This window comes from Bison bison, unplaced genomic scaffold (genome assembly GCF_000754665.1).
Source record: "Bison bison bison isolate TAMUID 2011002044 unplaced genomic scaffold, Bison_UMD1.0 scf7180017864111, whole genome shotgun sequence".
NCBI classification, from domain to species: domain Eukaryota; kingdom Metazoa; phylum Chordata; class Mammalia; order Artiodactyla; family Bovidae; genus Bison; species Bison bison.
In genome coordinates this window covers 939558-959722 of record NW_011494683.1, presented here as the reverse complement: position 1 = coordinate 959722, position 20165 = coordinate 939558, and the positions used below count along the sequence as shown (strand labels likewise).

The 20165-nt window shown below is 40.2% G+C and overlaps 1 protein-coding gene across 2 annotated transcripts in view; it reads left to right on the top strand.

The window, feature by feature from the left end:
• Positions 1–13: 13 nt before the first annotated feature.
• The window catches only part of OTUD4 (OTU deubiquitinase 4), a 42229-nt gene continuing 22077 nt past the window's right edge, over positions 14–20165 (top strand). Inside the window, exons 1-10 of one of the 2 annotated variants that reach the window (XM_010839125.1) lie at positions 14–98; positions 4309–4392; positions 6870–6920; positions 11779–11825; positions 12370–12442; positions 13504–13585; positions 15383–15515; positions 18907–18964; positions 19209–19326; positions 19423–19487. In XM_010839125.1, the coding sequence (XP_010837427.1) occupies positions 4345–4392; positions 6870–6920; positions 11779–11825; positions 12370–12442; positions 13504–13585; positions 15383–15515; positions 18907–18964; positions 19209–19326; positions 19423–19487 (675 nt within the window). In that variant the 5' untranslated portion in view covers positions 14–98; positions 4309–4344. Of the gene's footprint in view, positions 99–3390; positions 3804–4308; positions 4393–6869; positions 6921–11778; positions 11826–12369; positions 12443–13503; positions 13586–15382; positions 15516–18906; positions 18965–19208; positions 19327–19422; positions 19488–20165 lie in introns of those variants that run through there. The other variant, XM_010839126.1, reaches the window with a different exon arrangement.

The window sequence follows — 20165 nt, the reverse complement described above, 5'->3', positions numbered from 1 at the left end:
TGTCGCCCCGGAACCGGACGCTGCCCTGGGACTGGGAGCTCCGAATCGAAACTTAAAAACCTGTAAATGATCTGGGTGTCGTCCTTCCTGGCGAAGAGGTAATGAGTTGAAGCTAGCCCGTGAGGCCTGCCGGAGAGTCTGCACCCTTGCTGGAGGGGTGGGAACTTGGCGAAATGCTGTTTTTCGCCTCCCCTTTTGGCTTTACAAGCACAGCGTTCACACCAGTACGCAGAATGTTGACTAGAGGAGGTGGTGCACCAGACTCGACTCGTGGGATCATGATTTTTTTTTTCCCCCGTTACTGGACTTTGGAGCGTGGGGAAGCCAAGCCCGCGGATGTCCGTCTGAGTCAGGAGTGGGGGAAATGTGCAGTTTGGGAAAACCAGACTTTAGAAAATGTAGAATGTTTGCACAGAATTGTCTTTGAGTAGATTTCACCTTATTTTAATGCCCTGCAAGGCACTGTAGGTGAGCTAAAAAAAAATAATTGACTTAGAGAAAGTGTTTTAAAGTTGGTAGTGGGAAGGAAGACTGTATCTGGGGTCCTTTAGGTCCTTGGCCGAATTCTTCCCCCTTACTGATTAAAAGCACTTTGTAATACAGTTCTTGGGAGGATGTTTCTGATTTATTTTTTTGGTAAGAGAGCTTATTCCCTATTATGTAACACTGTAGTCGGTAGGTGTGCAGCCACCCAGATCCATCCTGTATTGAAAAATAGCTGTTGAATTAGTTGGACATACGTTTCACACTACCGTCCTGGTGGGTATTTCCTACCGTTCCCAGTCTGCTTCCCTTTGGCCTAAGATCTACCCCTTCCCTCTCCTGCCCGCCTTTGGAGTTTTTCTGTTTGTCTTTCTCTCACCTTTTTTAATGCTAAGTAGCTTTTGAAATTTCTTATTGTGAGTAAATGTTTTCCTAAACATCTATAGACCAGTCTATTCTTGTTTTTTTTCAAAGTCCAGAGACCAGCCACTTATTTTCCAAAGGCCCTAGTTTTCACATCAGCAGCATAAGATCTTTTTTTTTTTTGGAAACAAGAAATTGGTGTAGCTGATCCAAACCTTTGCATTATGTGGCTGGCATTGTCATTCAAACATTCTTCGCAAAGCTCTCCAAACTGAGCTGTGTCTTTTCCAGTTCAATCGATTTCTCTGATTTTTAGAATTTTTAAAGATGTTCTAATGTTGCTTTGGGAGATGTTCATACAAACAGATCCCAGTCTTTACTATTAGTAGGTAAACAGTCTATCCCATTCGTGAGTTTTCCGGATCACCATCTGTCCTGCTTCGTCCGCCTCAGCCTCCTGAGTCTCCTCATCACCTCCAGAAGCAGAGGGAAGATGTGGAAGTGAATTCAATCCCTATTGAAACATATTATTGGCTCTAGCAAGAGTTTGGTAAGGAAAGAGGTGGAAGCAAGTAGAAATACGAGAAGTGTAGTGCTTGTTTGGAGTTGGATTATCCACATCATAGTTTATATTGAAGCAGAAAGGTGTGGCTGGTTTCAGAACTGCATACCATAGATAATTGGCAAACTTGATTGTATAGACTCTCTTTTTAAGTAGAAATGAACAATAATAGCTAGCTGGTTACACTAAGAGCTCATTGCTAACAGTAGTTCATGCATTTTATTATATCTCACTGTGATGGGATTTAAATTAGGCATGAGGGAATGTCCTTTCGGGAGGCTGCCTTTTAGTATACTGAGCTTAGAGAAAGTTTGCCACGGTGACTCTTGGCGCAAACTCTGTTCTTTGGTGGGTATGGACCACAGGTGTAGTCTTCATGGCCAAAGGTGGCGTGTGTGTTGGTGGTGCGGAGGGAAGTAACGGCATCCTCAGGCTACTCTTTAACTGTGTGCACAAAGGATTTACTTTTTGCCAACAATTTCTCCAGTAATATTAGAATAACTACCATTTCTACCAGGGAGTCGCAGTAAGTGATCTAAATGGCAGCCTTTGGCGGGAGAAATGTAGGGAGAAAGACTTGATTTAGCCAGAGTCTTCCCCTCCAAATTACCTGATTTAAATAACCCCTTCCCTTTTTACGCTTCTGGCCTAGGGCCTGCAGGAGGCCTGACCTGAATCAGCTCAGTGGCCCTGGAGCTAAAAATAGGGCCCTCTTAGAAGGCTTGGTGAAGCAGAGTGTCTCAGCCTTTCTCTGTGTTTATTATCTCTGTCTGCCCTAAGATTGGAAAGCCTCCTATTTCTAGGTTATTTTCATGTATATAATAATTTCCAAAGATATTTGTCATACCATTTGAACTCTTCCTGAGTGCCCTTGAACTTGCTTTTCAACAGTTGTGATTTAGCCTCCTTTCTCTTGACATTGCTTTGCTCTATAAAGCCCCAGCACCCTGGGCACCTCGCACTGAGAATTTTGCTTCTGAGTAACGGGTTCAGATTTCATGTGCTAATGAAATGTTTGTTAAAAGAGAAAAAACATGCCTGTCATTGTGTTTGATGTAAAGTCATAAGCTTTATTCACTAATGTCTGCCACCTGTTGCTAGGTAAATGGCTATAAGACTAGCTTCACTCTGCAAATGGCAGAAATGCCCTATCGGATGACACTGGTTTACTCAGACTAATATGTTGATTAATAATAGCATCTAGCGTAGCTTCTGTGAAGGAAATGTTACTAAATGTCATTTGTTGAATGGGCAAAAAAATTGTGTGGTGGTGATTTTTGCATTTGGGTGGATAGTCCTTCCAGTACTGGAGGCTTAGAGTATATAAGGATGGATGCTTTTTTGTAGTTCCTAAAGACATCAGTGTTCGCATACTTGTTAAGCTGAAAGCCAGCTAGTATGCTGAAAACCAATGCACTGCTAACCTAAGTTAGTGCATTGTCAGAGTATCTGAATTGAATGTAAAGGGACCTGCTAGCTCTCCAGGCAGTTGCGCCTCTTGGTTCCGTGGATATAAATGAGCCTTGGCTGTTATCCAGAGAGACCTGTAACAGGTGCAACCGGAGCTTCCCTTTTCCTGAATTCTGTGCTCACCGTGAACATAAGGGACACTCACTCAGTTGAAACTGTAACTCTTAAAGCTACTTTATAATAATAGAAATTCTCAAGAGCCCTGGATAGTAGTTTTGAGATGTTATTTTAAATGTCAGTTTTTTTCCCTCCTACTTTGACCTTGTAGGGTAGCAGGAACACCTTCGTTTGGGACACCTAGTAGTAGAAAACAATCTTAATCTCCTTTTTTTAGCATGGAAAAGTATTAGAGACTGGCCAAAGACTTCCCTGGGGGCTCAGATGGTAAAGTGTCTGTCTACAATGCAGGAGACCCGGGTTCGATCCCTGGGTTGGGAAGATCCCCTGGAGAAGGAAATGACAATCCACTCCAGGACTATTGCCTGGAAAATCCCATGGACAGAGGAGCCTGGTAGGCTACAGTTTGTGGGGTCGCAGAGAGTCGGACACGACTGAGAGACTTCACTCACTCACTCACTAACTTAAAGGGTTTCAAACCAAAGCTTTAGACTTTTATTAAGAGGCAAAATGCCAGTAAGTTATTCTTTGGTTGAACTAGTTGTTTAACAGAAGACAACAGAGGCTGCAAAGTGAGAGGGCGTGGTTCATCTTCGTAGTATGGCTTATTTCCGTTGGTGCTTTAAGATTTGGGGCAGAAGAGTGCGTTTAAAAGCCATTGGGATGATAACACACAGAAACACGATTGCCTCCTCTGTGCTGCTCCCTGGATGTTCTTTCCAGAATCGTGTAAGCCTGACAGCTGAGGATTTAAGAATGAGTGCCTTAATTTTTCTCAAACCACGGTGGACTTACATTTATACATAAGGCAAGTAATTCAAAGTTACTGGGAAAAAGTAATTTCCCTATTACGGGCAGAAAGCCTCAAAGACTTATTTTTTTTGTTGAAGTCACCTCTTCATTCTCTTTTCCAACAAGCCGAGGATGAAGCGGAGCACTGTGTAGCGGGGATTCTGTCAGCTCTGCTTTGTGACGAGCAAAGTAATAGTAGAGGGGTGGCCAGGAGAGGAAAGTGTAAGTTTACAAAAAATTTCCCCAAAGGCATGGTCTCAGTGACCTAAAGGAGAAATGGTAACAAGCTCTCCATCGAGTGACCTCTGGCTTAAGAAGTACTGTAGTTGGTATGTGGTATGTCAGCTCTCAGGTTAGTGGAAGAGGTGAGAGTGAATGCAGAGTTAGAAATGACAGAAAGGGAAATGGAGACTGACGTGTTGGTGGTGAGGACACGTTGGGTGTGAAGGAAGGTGCTGGGTCATAGCTTCATAGCGTCTTCTAACGGAGGGCTTGAGAACGTGCTGCTCTTTGCTCCACAGGTGCTGCACTCCCAGTCTCGCCACGTTGAAGTCAGGATGGCCTGCATTCATTACCTTCGGGAGAACCGGGAGAAATTTGAAGAGGTGATTTATAATTTTAAACGTGTAATGGTGCCTTGACTTATAGGTACATGATAGCCGTTCTAGTGGTCTAGTGGGAATTTCACAGGTTGGATCTGATTGTAGGTTATGAAGATAAACCTTATAAAAACGAATTGCTGTTTTGAATTCAAATTCAAATCCATAGTCAGCTGTGATTCTTTTTTTTTTAAAGGCCATCTTGTGGTGTTCATTTATTCAGACATTTAGAAAGCTTCTGTGACAGATGGATCACAGAGCTGTGGAGGCTGGAAGGGTGACTTGGGCGGGACCTGAGCGTATTACTAGTGAGCCTTGTCTGACATGATCAGGGAGGCTAACAGGTTTCCATGATTGGTGACCCCCTGTGAACTGTAAAAAATTGCAGACCTTGGAGTATAAGAAATATACTGAGCATAGCTAATGTTGAGCCTCTGATTTTATCAGGAGGTATTTATAGATTTTTAATTTACAGGGTTCATCATTATGAACCACATATCAGAACATTGTAATTATATAAATAATGATTAGTAGTTAATAGAATGTAGTATAGTTAATTAGTACTTAACAGAATATCTTATCAACTGACTGTGATTTTCTTAGTAGTATGTAGTAGGCTGTGTTTTAAATAGATGCCACGGTGACCTATTTTCACTTTACATTGAAAGCCTTGTAAGATTTACTGGTTATTGATTTTATGACGTAGAATTATCATCTGACAATCTTTAGTGGTATTTTCTCCCCGTTGACTGCCAAAAGAACATTGACACTTGGCACGTAACTCAATTCTAAGACTTAATAGATAAATAGTGTTTAAAGGTGCTCTTGGGTTGGAATTCCTATTTGTAAGCAAAATTTTATTACTGGTGACATTTTTCTGGATGCCGTGTTGTAAGATGAACGGTAATATATTCCAGGAAGGAGAGTTACCTGCTTGATCAGAAGATTTGAAAACTTGTCTTATTTTAAAAGGCTGGTGATGTGGAGGCTAGATAAGACAGTATTGATAGATACGGTGGAGAGGAATAGGGTAGAGAGGTGGTCTTCAACTATTTGAAGAAACTACGAGTGAATTAGTTAACATTGGCTCCAGAGGGGAAAGCTCTGTTGACAGTAGTGGAAATGGCCAGCATTTGTGTCAGCAGGCATTGAGTGCTTTGCATATATTTATTCAGCTCTTACAGTCTTAGGCGGTATGATCAGAGGGGGAAAGTTCTGAGGGGGAAAGTTTCACTTTCTTTACAGTGAATGCCTCTACCAGTTTCTATTGACCAGAAGTGGAAAAGACTGTCTAGGGTCGAGGGGTGTGCCTTTTTGTTGAAAATGTTTAGTCAGGGCCTAGGTAAGTACTTTCTGATTATTAAGAAGAATCAGTTGGATGCAGGCTTGTGTCAGACCACAGCTTACTTCAGTCTCTTGCAGCTTTAAATGGTTCTGTGGGGTTGTTTTATTTTTTTAAAATTCTATAAATAATAAACTAATAGAGAACAGTAGCCTCTGATTGGTGGAATATTTCAAATATGTGGCTGTTTTAGTGCAAGTATGTATTTAAACTTAGGATACTTTTGGAAATTAGAGTATATCATCTATAAAAGAATTAATCTCTGTCTTAAAAAAAGGGCATTTAAAAGATTTTTATAGACCAAGCAGTATATTTTAATGTTTTTAAGTATATCACTTTGCTAAATTAACTAAGACTTTAATTGAAATAAAACTGAAATTGGTGTTTCAGATGAATGTCTTTTAGAGCTTTCTCAATTAAATTAGTGCAACTGCTATGAGAAAAGCAAAAAATGTAATCATATAGCTTGAATCAAATCAGATTTTTTGTGTGTGTTTTTGTTAAAATAACAATGAGACAAGCTGGATTAGAAAAATATTGTTGATTCCTCAAAGTATCTTTAGCATTATTAGTTCTTATCTTTGTTTTTAGTATAATTGATCTAAGAGACAATGATTATTCACATCTGTTAGGAAACTAATATTTCTTAGCTCCTGCATCTGTCTTTAGCTCTCTTCTAAGCATTGGCCATTGCCCAGTTAGTCTTTGGGTGCTGCTGTGATCATGTGAGTTCTCTGTTGATGTCACGGGCGTGACCTTGCACCCCCCTCCCTCCGTCTGAGGGGCCTGCCCCTGCTGGCACAGGCAGGAGTGCCCCCCCCACGGCGCGGCCCGCTCTTGCTGTGCAGGCGATTCCTCCCCACTGCCGCCGCCTCCCAGGGTGCCGCCCGCCCTCCAGACCCTGTCCAGGAAGTGGTTCCCGGCAGTGTTTCCTCCTTTAAATTCTGCTGTATCTTTATGATGTTTTCTTAATATTTTGTACATATTTTCATATTTAGATTTTTTTCTGTGTGTTTGTGTGTGTGTGTGTATATATATTATTATTACTGTTGTAGCCAAGGTTTTTGTAAAAATTCAGTAATTCACAGTGAAGAAATTAACTTTTGGTGGATTTCTAATAGGCCTTTTTCCCTTTTTGCAGTTTATAGAAGGGTCATTTGAAGAATATTTAAAACGTTTGGAAAATCCACAGGTATGTAGTAATCTTGTAATATATTTCTGTTTTTTTTTAAGATATTAAATAATGTATTCCAAATTCATTACAGTGTGAGATTAGCATTACAGTGTATGGAGGAGTTCCTGCTTTAGGTGCCTGTGTAATTGGAAGACAGCGGGTGCTGTGCACCTTGTCGGGAGCGTTGCCTCAGTCGGCACAGTCATGCTTTCTTGATCTTGATCTTTCTTTCGTGATGGCCCGCGAATGTAGTATAAAAGACCTGAAATGACACTGCCGAGGATTTCCAGAGTGTGGTGCTGGTGTGTGTGTCGGGCTTGGTGGACAGGGCGGTGTTTGATTGCTTCCTTATTAGGCAGCTGACGAGACAGGTTGCATCCATTCCCCTTAACGTGGTCACATGAGACGTAGGAAGAGGCTGTTGAGGGTTGAAGGACAGCGCCCCCCACCGACTCCCCCGGCCAGCACTTTCTCAGTCACTTGGAAATTAAGAGAATTTTTCTGTTTGCTATTTTCTCCTCATGCTCTTTGTGTAAAAATCCAAATGTTAACAGAAGGCCATGTAGAATGTTCCCTCATCCCCAGCGATAATCACTGTTAGATTTAAAATGACAACAAAGAAGAGGCCAAGAGGAGTCAAATAGGGAGGAAAGGGTATACTAACAGGGGTAAGGTGTTTGATCATTGTGTGGGGTCTCTCCCATTCCCCGACTCTAATTTGAGTGCTTGTTGTGGGCTAGGAAGGGCCAGGCCCCGGGGATGCAGAAGTCACTGGGCTTTGGGTGCTGTTCTCAGGCGTGTCCCTGCAGTAGGGAAGGGTGTCTAGTACCAGTGAGAAGGCGCGTGTGTCCTGAGAAGTATAGGCATGATGCTGCAGTTGCTGCTGTTCCGTCACTTCAGTCATCATCTGGCTTTGTGTGACCCTGTGGACTGTAAGCCCGCTAGTCTCCTCTGTCCGTGGGATTTCCCAGTCAGGAACACTGGAGTGGGGTGCCATTCTCCTCTCCAGGGGATCTTCTTGACCCAGGGATTGAACCTGAGTCTCCTGCATTGGCAGGTGGATTCTTTACCACTCTGCCACCTGGGAAGCCTGTGTCACAGATAGAAAAGATTAAACACTGGAATGTTAACAGTTCTCGCCAGCTGTACCTGGTGATTTTTATTTCCTTTGTAGAAGATGAAGGGAAGGACAAAGAACATTTATTAATTTTTAGTCAGAAAAAAGCCCACAATATCATTTTACGGTGATCTTTGTGAGCAGTTCTGGCTCTTGGGCTGAGAAAGGGTAGAAGAGACATCCCAGAGAGAAGGGGACAGGGAGGGGAGTGAGGCGGTGGAAGGGGACTGGAGACTGATTCGGGGCCCTGCAGGGGAGGGGGTGGCAGGTGCTGCATGTTGAGCGCCTGGGAACAGCTGTCTCCTTCCCAGGGTGCTGGCCGGCCAGGTGTGTCACTCCCAGGACACCCCCCTCCCCACGCTGGGCAGGCCTTCTCCAGATGTTGCAGGTATCTTCCAAACAGAACAAGTGTTTGTTCTTATTAGTGATAAATATTTCTGTCCGTTTCTCTTTCTCCCCGATACATGGAATGTATGAAAGGAAAAGAGAAACGTAGTCAACTGATAAGCTCCATTGCCTCACCCAGTTCTCAGAGAAAGAGAACTTCCTCCTTTTTTCTTAAAAGTATCAATGGAGCATTTTGAAAAATGCCTCAAAAAGAATATATTTTTGTCAGCTTTACAGAGGTAAAATGGACATGTAATAGGTGTTTTAAGTTTATGATTTGATGAACTCTGACAGATGCATACAGCTATGTGATCTCCACCACAGACACCGCACAGGGCGGTTCCGTCACTCCAGAAGTCTCTCATACCTTTTGGAGTAGAGACCCCTTACACCCACCCATGTGCGAAGTTTTGCCTTTTCGAGCCTCGAACAAATAGAATGGTATAGTTTGTAGTCTTAGGTGTCTGGCTTCTTTGACTGACGTAATGGACGCATTTTGAGATTCATCTGTGTTGTACTTTGTGTGATAGTTCATTTTTATTGCTGAGTGGCCATTCATTGGATGGATGTACTGCAACTTGTTTTAGCAATTTACAAGTTGATGGATACATGATTTCTTCCCAGTTTGCTGCTGTTATTAAAGCTGCTAAGACTATTTGGTTGCAAGTCTTTCTATGGGCATATGTTTTCTTTTCTCTTAATTAATATTGTTAATATCATTGAGAGTGGAATCTCTGGGTCATACGGTAAATGCATGTTTAACTTAATGAGAAATTGCTAATCTGTTTTCCAAAGTGGCTGTGCCGCTTTGCTTTGTCATTAGCAATAAGTGAGAATTCCAGCTGCTCTGCATCTTCATCAACACTCAGTATCGTCAGCCTTTTAAAATTGAGCTGTGGCTACGCAGTTAGTGGCTGTGTGGTGGTATCTCGTGATCTTAACTTGCATTTCTCTAGTAATGTTGAGAAACTTTTCATGTGCTTATTTGCCATCCGTATGTCTTTGTTGGTGAAATGTCTTGCTCATAGATTCTGTCCTTTATTATTTTGTTTTTGTTGAATTATAAGAGTATTTTATACCGAGTATAATAAATTCTGTATTGGATATATATTTTCCAGTACTTTCTTCCTATTTGTATCTTGTCTTTAGTGTTCTTAATAGTGTCTTTTGAGGAACAAAAGTTTGCTTTTGATGACTATCTAAGAACATTTAATTAGTGTTTTTGATACAGTATGGTTCTTTACAACATTAAAAATAGATTTTGTAGAAATGCTGTGCTCTTACCCACAATGACAAAGTAGACTAACCATAGAGTGTTGTGTAAGTAAAATTATAGCGTTCAGGTAGAAGACAGAACATAAATTTAAAAAAAAAATCAAAATTGTTAGAGAAGGCAAGCTATAATGGCCATTGTCTACTTAACCAGACTACAACAGAATTTATTCTGAAGATTAAGTAGTTACAAAATTGTGCCTTATTTGAGATGTAGTGTCTTGTTGACACCAGAAGTGATGCAGTGCATTCCGCACAGAATGGAACAGCTTGGGTTTATGATCTCAGCAGATGGTTTCAGGGAAGGATCTCCTCTGTACCAGAAGGTATTGCTTGTGGAGTTTATGAGAGGCTGTGATTGTTAGGCAGAGGCTATTTTAATAAATCTGTTGTAATGTATGGCACCTATTTCATTTTGAAAAACAAAGCCAACTTTAAAGATTTATTGAAGTGCAAAGTCTGTGGGGAAAGATGATCCTCTTCTGAGAGGATTTCAAACCATCATCCCAAATCCTTTTCTTATCTCAAATCTCTCTTCTTTGAAGGTGAAAGTGCCAGCGTTCACTTACTATAGTTCTTATTTTTAGTAACTCTTGATATTAAGTCTTTACTAATTTCACAGGTGGTTTAGGAATACGTTCTCATGGTCAAAGATTTACTACAGAATGAAGAGTGAAAATCCTTACTTTTCCAGTCATCTTTAAATTCCTGTCTCCACTGTCTCTAGTTCTCTTTCTGTGTGTATGTGTCTATATATATTTATTTTGTTGTACACAATAGGATTATTTTACTGACTTACTTTTTCCACTTAATAGCCTGGAGTGATCTTTTGAGGTCATTTCATAGGAATATAGCTCATTCTTTTTGGTGATTGCATGGTATTTCCATACATAGTTTGGGTGAATGATAAATTATATAATTCTTCCTTATCTATTAGTGGAATCTTGGGGCTATCTTAAAAAAAATTTTTTTAAAATTATTACAGATAACTGTAGTGGCCACCTTTGTTTATATACATTTTTGTGGACATATGAAATATTTCTTTAGGATAGTTTTATAGAAGTTGAATTGCTAGGTTAAATTAAAGAGTATTTAACTTTTTGATATATGCTGGCCATTTCCTTCTGAAAAGCTTAAGGACTTAAAGTGACTCCTTTAGTACTAAAGCTCCTGCCACACGTTAAAATGATTCCTGGCACACTGCTTTCTTTGTGCCTTCGATTATTCTGGAGAGAGCAGACCTGCCCTTTTTCACCCTTTCTGACCCTTGAGCTCTGCTTCTGGGCAGTGTCCTGTCTCCTGGGCACACACTCTGTGCTGGGCTCTGTCCTGAGTGCTCAGCTGCAGTCTTTGCCTTCTGCAGGTTCTCAACTTAGAGACACTACTCTGTCGTCCTGCCACATCAATAGGAATTCTCACTCCAGCCCTTTTACTAAGGATATTTGTTACCAAGACTTGGGCTGCTTTTTAGTGTATATTATAGCCCGTTTTATGAAAATATTTTTGTAGTATTCTCAGTACTACTACTAATGAGCTCTTCGGGCCATTAAAGAGAATGCATTTGAGTCAGTTCCAAGATGAACCTAGAGCCAAGTAAGTTAGAGAGAAACAAACAGCATATATGAACACATATATGTGCAGTCCAGAAAAATGGTACAGGTGAACCTGTTTGCACGGCAGCAGTGGAGATGCAGACAGACGCAAGATTTGTGGACACAGTGGGGAAAGGAGGGGTGGGGAGAGTTGAGAGTAGACTGGAAGGATATATTTATTACTGTATGTAAAATAGATAGCCAGTGGGAATTTGCTGTGTGATGCAGGGAGCTCACACTGGTGCTCTGTGACAACTTAGAAGGGTGGGCTGAGGTGTGAGGTGGGAGGGAGTTTCAAGAGGGAGGGGACATAAATACACCTGTGATTGAGTCATGTTGACACACAGCAGAAAGCAACACAATATTGTAAAGCGATTATCCTGAAATTAAATAAATTAAAAAAATATGAATGAGCTCCTCTAGCTAATTAGGTGTATCATATAAAGATGTGTATTAAGGTGCTATAAAAAGTAGACACTTATGGGCCAATGTTTTTTCTTCAATACAGGAGTGGGTTGGACAAGTGGAAATAAGTGCCCTTTCTCTTATGTACAGGTAAGCCCTGTAATCACATAGGTAAACAAAAATAAAGCCAGTGGGAAATTAACATGTTCCATTGTAATGGAGTTGTTAAATAGCAGAATCACTTAACAGACCTTCTAGAGAAATGATTTCCTGCTTTCTCAAGGCTGGTAGCACTGAATGGCAAAGCAAATTGAATGGCAAAGGCAGAGCACCGTATTGTCAGTTTTACAGCTTTTTGTCTGTTCGCAGATCAGGTGAATGCTGTATTTTTTCTTTTCAAAATGTCTTTATAAATTTCATCTCCACGCTTTCTGTGGTTTTGAGGTCTACTTTTAGAATTATATCTGAAGTTATATATAAAATTATATTTAAAATTTTACTTGTTTAAAAGGATACTTTTTGCTTAAGTATGTTGCAGCTTGGTTACCCATTACTGCCTTTTGTTTACTGCTGTTTCTAGGTGCCTAGAATGTTGCTTGGTGCACTTGACTCTTGAGTGAGTGAATGAATGAATGACTGAATTTCAATTTATGAAGTGTATTTCATCAGAAATAATTTCTAAATGTTTTTTCAGGAAAGATTTTATAATTTACCAGAAACCAAATGTTTCTCCTTCACAAGTAACTGAAAATAATTTTCCTGAAAAGGTAAGAATTGTTCCAAGTTTTTCTAAAGGATTTAAGTAAAGGAACCACTCACTTGCCATCTTGACTGCCTGAGCTATAATTTTTAAGTGACTTTTTTTTTTTAAGTTCTTATTAATCATTCACAAGTTTTGTTATTTTGTATTTGTTTTTCCGTACAAATGTTGAACTCTATTGTGACATTTTATTAGAGAAAAATAATTGAGATGCCAGTGTATGTGATTAACTAGACTGTACTGTTTTACATCAGTATATACATTAGATAGAAAAATAACTTGTGAAAATAGGTTCTACTGCATCCAGAAACACTTAACTGTGATATATTTCCCATTACAGAGATAGTTCACTGGCTACGGTGTTGTTATCTAGTCACAAAGCAGAAACAACTGAAAAATGATGTGAAGCCTAGAAAGGGGTGGCGGGGGGAACACCATGATTCATTACTAGAGAATTTTGTTTTCATGATCTGCATTGGGTTATCCAGCCCAAGTTGAAGTGTCTCGTCACCATGTTTATGGTGGCAGGGGGCAGGGAGCCGAGGTAAATACGCCTTTGTAAGGACTCGTGGGTGTCCAAGGTGCCTGGCTCTGGATCTGGCCTTTACAGTGTAATTTTTGGAACATGATGTAGTCTAAGCAAAGTCAATGTGTTGCTCTTTGCGTAAGTGATCGATTATTTAGAAGGTACATAAAGCTGTAAAGCAGGAAAAAAATGTACTTTTGATTCTGCTTCTTAGAGGTAAGCATCATTAAAGTTTTAGAATATTTTCTTACAGTCTTCTAACCCTTCTCTTGCAATAGTTGAAATCATTTGTTCTTACAGATTGTGTGTGATTTTTGTGATGCAGTAAGCGTTTCCCCAAGTCATTAGGAATTTCTGATTCCTTGGCTTTGTAACATTTCAACATACGGATGTACCATGACCACATTACAGCTTTAGGTTACTTCTAAAACATTCTACCTGGAAATTTGTTTACTAGTAACTCAGAGATATTAGAGATGGAAGTAGCTGTGTAAGTGTTGTATGTGAAGGGCTGAAAGGTGTATTCTGTTTTTCCCTTTCAGGTATTACTGTGTTTTTCAAATGGAAATCATTATGATATTGTCTATCCCATAAAGTATAAAGAGAGCTCGGCTATGTGTCAGTGTAAGTATCACCCTTGCGTTGGTATAGAAATTTTCTTCCTAAGCTTTATTGTCTTACGCAAACAACTCAGGGTAGATACACTGTTTTGTTGTGTAAAAATATATTTCTGAGAACTTTAGGTTACCAAAAATTTTAATACTCTAGTAAAAACTTGTTTCAGTAGGAAAAAGGTGCTAACAGATTAGAGTTTGGTTGTAAATGTGAAGTTATATTTTCCTGTGGTAATTAATATCATTAATAAAGATTTGAATGTTTTTAAAGCTTTTAGTGCATAGCTTGAAAATCTCAATGATTCAGGAAATCAGTATTTGATTGTATTTGTCACTTGACCAGGGTTTCTTGACCTTTTACTATTAAAATATAGGGCACATAATTTTTTGTTTTGGGGGTTATTGTGTGCATTGTAGAATGTTTAGCATCTATTATGCCAATAGTGGGGCTTCCCTGGTGGCTCAGATGGTAAAGAATCTGCCTGCGATGCCAGAGACCCGAGTTTGGTCCCTGGGTCAGGAAGATCCCCTAGAGAAGGGAATGGCAATGCACTCCGTAGTCTTCCTGGAGAATTCTGTGGAAGGGGAGTCTGCGAAGTCGCAGAGTTGGACACAGCTAAGTGACTGACCTTCTGACATGCCAGTAGAGCGCTCTCTCCCGTGTGACAACCACAGATGTCTCCAGACTTTGCCAGGTGTTTCCTGGGAGGATAAAAGCCTCTCCACCTCTCGCAGTTGAGAATTACTGCTGTGGCAGTGCCTTCCTCCCCTCTTTATTTCCTTTATCATCTGTTCTGACAAGGTGCACATGACCCATACGAAGCACTGTGCCGGGCATATGACAGCCTCTTCTCCCCTGTTCTTTAGCTAAGGAGGACCAGTAAAGACAGCACATGACGCCTGCCTTTTCAAAGCTGGAATGTCCAGCTTTTGATTGACTGGGAGAGGCAGAGAACATAGCCCAGGATCTCAAAACAGATCAATTTACAATTTTATATTACTTGTATTTAATGTATTGATGTATTTAAAGCTAACAGTAATACAAAAAGGTATCACAGCTGTGAGCCAGGGGTGATGAAATTCAACACGCCCAGTGAGCAGTGACTTAAGTGTGGTTGTACACACTGTGCTAAGCCTCTGCATCTGCTTTCATAGTTAATCCTAGCACGGTGAAGTGCTCTCATTCCAGCTGTTCACATCAAGAAACTGAGAACCAGAGAGACCTCACAGCCTACCCAACCTAAGAAGCTCAGATGGAAAACTTAAGGAACACCAAGTTTGCTAGAAAGAAGATACCTTTTCATAATGGACTAAAAAGAAACCATTGTAAAATGTATTCTCAGCAACCACTGAAGCATATTGAGACAATGTTTCTGCTTTACAAAAAGAGGAAAACAAAAACAAACCCACACTCCAGAAAACAGAAATATCTTACCAAATGCTCAAAACCTCTGCATGGAGTTCAGGACTCTCATTTGCTTTAATCACAGCAAACCTTACCAAAACAAGTGCACCAAGAATCCATCACAGTGGTGTCTACCCCTCAAACGAGTCCCCAAGAGACCCCCTTTCTCACCATCTTGTATCTGCCTCAGTATCATCCAGACAACAGGCAGTGATAATTTTGAACTAACTAACTGCAAAGATGGGAGTCTAGTTGGTCTCTAGGTAATTTTCTGATTGAATTGTGTTATTGGTCATAAGGTGTTAGGAGGTATTCAGTTAAGGTTTTAGGAGCCTGGGCGCCTCCGTTTTATGTTAGACGTAAAATTCATGCTGTGTAACATCTCTTTCTTGTTAACTTCAGCTCTGCTTTATGAATTGCTGTATGAGAAGGTATTTAAAACTGACGTCAGTAAAATCTTGATGGGCCTAGATAGCTCTGAAGTAGCGGATGAAGACAACAGTGAAATATCAGATTCAGAGGATGACAGTTGCAAGTAAGAGTGGCTTTGTCCTAAAGTACCTTTGTAGTGCCATACGAGGAAACAGTTCCGTAAACGTTTTTGTACGGCGTTGCCTCACTTAGTGAGGTATTATGGTATTTCTAAAGTACAGCAACGTGCAGCAGAAGTTTCTTTTTTCCTGCCACTGCTATTACTTCATTTCTATTATGGGACTGTTTCTTTTGGAATTTGATTTTTTGTTTGTTTTTGTTAAGCATCTATTTCTGTGTAATCATGCATATATCTCTGAAATAGATTTGGTTCTACCTGTGTGTGTGTGTGTGTGGAGGGCAGGGGGCTTCCCTCGTAGCTCAGTTGATAAAGAATCCACCTGCAATGTGGGAGACCTGGGTTTGATCCCTGGAGAAGGGAAAGGCTACCCACTCCAGTATTCTGGCCTGGAGATTTCCATGGTCGCAAAGAGTTGGAAACGACCGAGCGACTTTCACTTCATATGTGTGTATATCCTAAAGTTTTCAGGTTAGGCTGTCAATTGCTTACATAACCAGTGATGAAAAACGGCCATTTTGATTTCCTTGACTTTCTTTTATTGTTCTCTTTCTTAGATAATGCCTCCCCTTTTTATATAATACAAATCCAAAGTTGGAATATATGTAAACAGCTCTGGATAATAATGTTATTTATTTATGTTTGTTTATGGTGTGATTACGGAGAAGGCAATGGCACCCCACTCCAGTACTCTTGCCTGGAAAATCCCATGGACGGAGGAGCCTGGTAGGCTGTAGTCCATGGGGTCGCGAAGAGTGAGACACTTGCTGAGTGACTTCACTTTCACTTTCATGCATTGGAGAAGAAAATGGCAACCCACTCCAGTGTTCTTGCCTGGAGAATCCCAGGGACGGCGGAGCCTGGTGGGCTGCCGTCTGTGGGGTCGCACAGAGTCGGACACAACTGAAGCGACTTAGCAGTAGCAGCAGCATGATGTGAATAAACACCTTTTAACTTAGAGTCTGATGTGAATAAACACCTTTTAACTTAGAGTCTGAAACTTATTTTTCTTTTCCACTTAAGACATACAGGGTAGTGGCTAAGAGCTTGGGCTGTGGACATTCTGACCTGGTTTCATTCCTGGGTTCCTGCCAACTAACTGAACTTAGGGCAAGTTGCTTAAAGCCTCAGTCCTATAGATATAAATGAGGATATGTCAGTATTTCTTTAAAGTAGATAATTTATAAGAATGAAATGAGATGTACATGTGCAATGCACAGCCCAGTTCTAGGTATAGTGTCCAATGTGTATGAATTTTTATCAATGATACTAAGAAATGTACTTTGTATGTTCTAAGAACCAATCGGTTTCATCCTCAATGAAGTTAAAAGTATATTATTCCTTTTGTATGAGAGTATGAAAGTATCCTATGATACGTACTGTGAAACTAGAGGAAGATGAAATTAAAGCCTCAGGATATCTAATTCTTTATTAAAGACTTATAAAATATATCCCCTTGTATCTGTAATTCCAGGCATTTCTTGAGTTAAATGGTTGATCCTGATTGAAAGTTTGATTGACCACTGTTTCTACATAAGAAAGAAATGAGTCAGATTAAAATCTGGGTCTCCCATTGTAAATTAATCCTAGAATTGATTAAGGGGCTTTGCACAGATGGGAATTGTGCTACATGGTTTTCTCCAGGTGCCCAGTGTGATTAAGGCATGTTATGGAGCATACGAGAAGTTGGGATGGAGAATGATGATTCACTTGTTTAACTTATCACCATGAGTTGATGTTGGGGGGACTTGAGCACATACCCTGTGCTTGGTTCTGCTGATGGCTTTAGCAAAACTGGGTCTGGGATGGCAGCTGGCAGGTGAAGTAGGTGAAGTATGGAGTAGAGGCTAGTAAGCTTGTAGAAGTTTGCCAGGGATGGTGTGTACATTGTCGTGATCGGCTTTCATTTTTATACTGCATTACTATAGCCCTGGGAGCATGGAAGCCTTTGATGAATTTTTTTGTTGCATTATTAGGGTTTCCTTTACTAGTGTCATGTCTGGCTTAGGGAAGACAAGGCTTCATTTAGGGGAGACTGCTCCATAATCATGGCAAGACAGATAGGCGCGGTATGGTAATGAGAAAGCAAGGATGCCACTGTACTTCTGTGCCTGGATTCTTTTCAAATTCGTATTGATGAATCTGGAAGCATCAGCAATTAGGGTGCTTTTTTAATCCAGACTCTAGATAGTTGGAGTCTCTTAAATATTGCTGCATTTAGGGGTGTGACACCTAAAGAGTAGAGATTGGTTTATGAAGGAGGAGGAATTATATGACAGAAGAATACAGGTAACCTTCTCACCCAGTCACCTGCCATCACTGTCCAGCCTCACCAACCTCTTGGCTGCCCCAGGGTCTTTGCACTTGCTTCCCATCTGCTTGCAGTACTAAACAGCCATATGGTTTGCTCTCTTGTCACCTTTAATTCTTTATTCAAAAACATATCATTCTTTATCCCATTTTTTATTATTTGAGCTAGGCCTCAACACTGTAGTTTTTCTACCTTTTTCCCCCCAAAGCACTTAGCAGCATTAATGACGACTGATAACTTATTTAGCTTGTATCTACTTTCACCGGATTGTATATCTTGTAGTGGAGTATTTTGTTTGATGGAGCCTCATCTATTGATGGACTTTGCTGGTGGCTCATTAGGTAAAGAACCCACCTGCCAATGCAGGGGACACAAGAGATGCAGGTTTGATCCCTGGGTCTGAAAGATCCTCTGGAGAAGGAAATGGCAACCCACCCCTGTATTCTTGCCTGGAAAATCCCATGGACAGAGAGTAGTCTGGCGGGCTACAGTCCCTGGGATCACAAAGAGTCGGACACGGCTGAGTGCACACACATACACACATATCTACCGATATATTTCTGAAAGGAAGTTTTTACATTAAGTGTTTTTATAAACTCAGTTACTGTATCACCCCACATTTCATAGTTTATTTCTGTTCCTCTCTTCTTGTTGATTAAGTCAGTACAAATTAACGATAAAAATGTTTGACTGGAGAAGGAAATGGCAACGCACTCCAGTCTTTCTGCCTGGAAAAGTCCATGGGCAGAGGAGTCTGGTGGGCTGCAGTCCTTGGGGTTATATGACTGAGCACGCATGCATGAGGAGGGTGGAGGAGATGGGTTGGTAGCAATAAACTGGTAAACTTAAAGGAAAAACTTGGCCTTATATGCATATACACATGCCCACATGGGTACTCTGTATGTGCTTACACATACATATCCACACTGCCGTTTGTTTGAGCTCCTTGGGATACAGTTTTGACTTTGGACTGTAACTCTGAGATTTTTCTCTGAAGTTAGAGTAAGTGAAATGTGTGTGAACATTTTTGTACTCCTAATGATACCTGTATTTCTTCCTTTGTAGGAGTAAACCTACCACTATTAATGATGTGAATGGATTTAAAACTTTGTCAAGTGACCAGGTATTTTTATTTAATGGTTTTTAACTCTCTCTTCAATATAAGAAAGCATACAAGTTTATAGCCTTAATTTTTTTTCTCTTTTCTGGCACATTTTCAATAGAGTCAGGATCATCTCGTAAGACATTTTTTCGGTGACTTCCTATTTTTTAAAGCTTTATTCTTTTGATTTTTCTCTTATACGTATCTCAAACACATTTTAAAAGCATTTCTTTGTTGATTGGGCTTCTTGACTTTGTTTACTTAGCATCCGAAAAGCAATGGAAACTCTCCTAGCCTTCCTTTGTCTAGAAAGGTTCTTAAGTCACTCAGTCCAGCAGTCTATAGAAATGTGGAATATGAAATTTGGCTAAAGTCTAAACAAGGTGAGTTAAAAAAAAAAACTGTATTTTCCAGAAATTTACTTTGAGGTCCTTGAAAATGATTACATCAACTTGATATTATGCTGATATTCTTTACAGCTCAACAAAAACATGATTATTCCATTGCTGCTGGCTTACAGTATGAAGTTGGAGATAAATGCCAGGTAAGTGATTATGTAGAGGAAGAAAAGATTTTACTTGAAATCTTATTTATTCTAATAGGAACTAAAAAACAGCTTAAGTTTGGATGTGTTGTTAATTTGCGATTTCAGAATATATTTTATCATGTATACATTTTAACAGTTAAAAATATTTAGCTTTTGAATACATTACCAAAATCATGTATATCTAAAACTGTGTGACCCTTCACATGATCTTTAAAGCAGTTCAGTCTTTGATAGTACTTGCTTCAAAGATGTAGCAGTAACCTTTTAGATTTTTAGATATTTTCATTATAGCTGGCAGGTAATGTACTGACATTGATTCAGACTTGACACTACAGGTCAGTTTGGTTTATGAAAGTCATCCTGGAAAATTTTGATATAACACGTAGTTCTTTTGTTGGATTGAGTAAAAGAAAGGGAACAGTTGGCAAAGTTTTGCCTTTTACTTTGAATAAGCTGCTGCTCTGGGCTTACTCAGCTGACTGGTAAAGGGGAAAGTTGAGTTATGTCAGCATTTCTTACATGGAGTGATCTGCACCCCTGCCTCCCCTCTAGCAATGTCTGCAGACATTTTTGGTCATTACACCTGGGAAGGTACTGCTGATACCTAGTGGGTAGAGGCCAGGCATGGTGCCAGACATCGTAGAACGCATAGGACATACCCCACCCCGCCCCCCA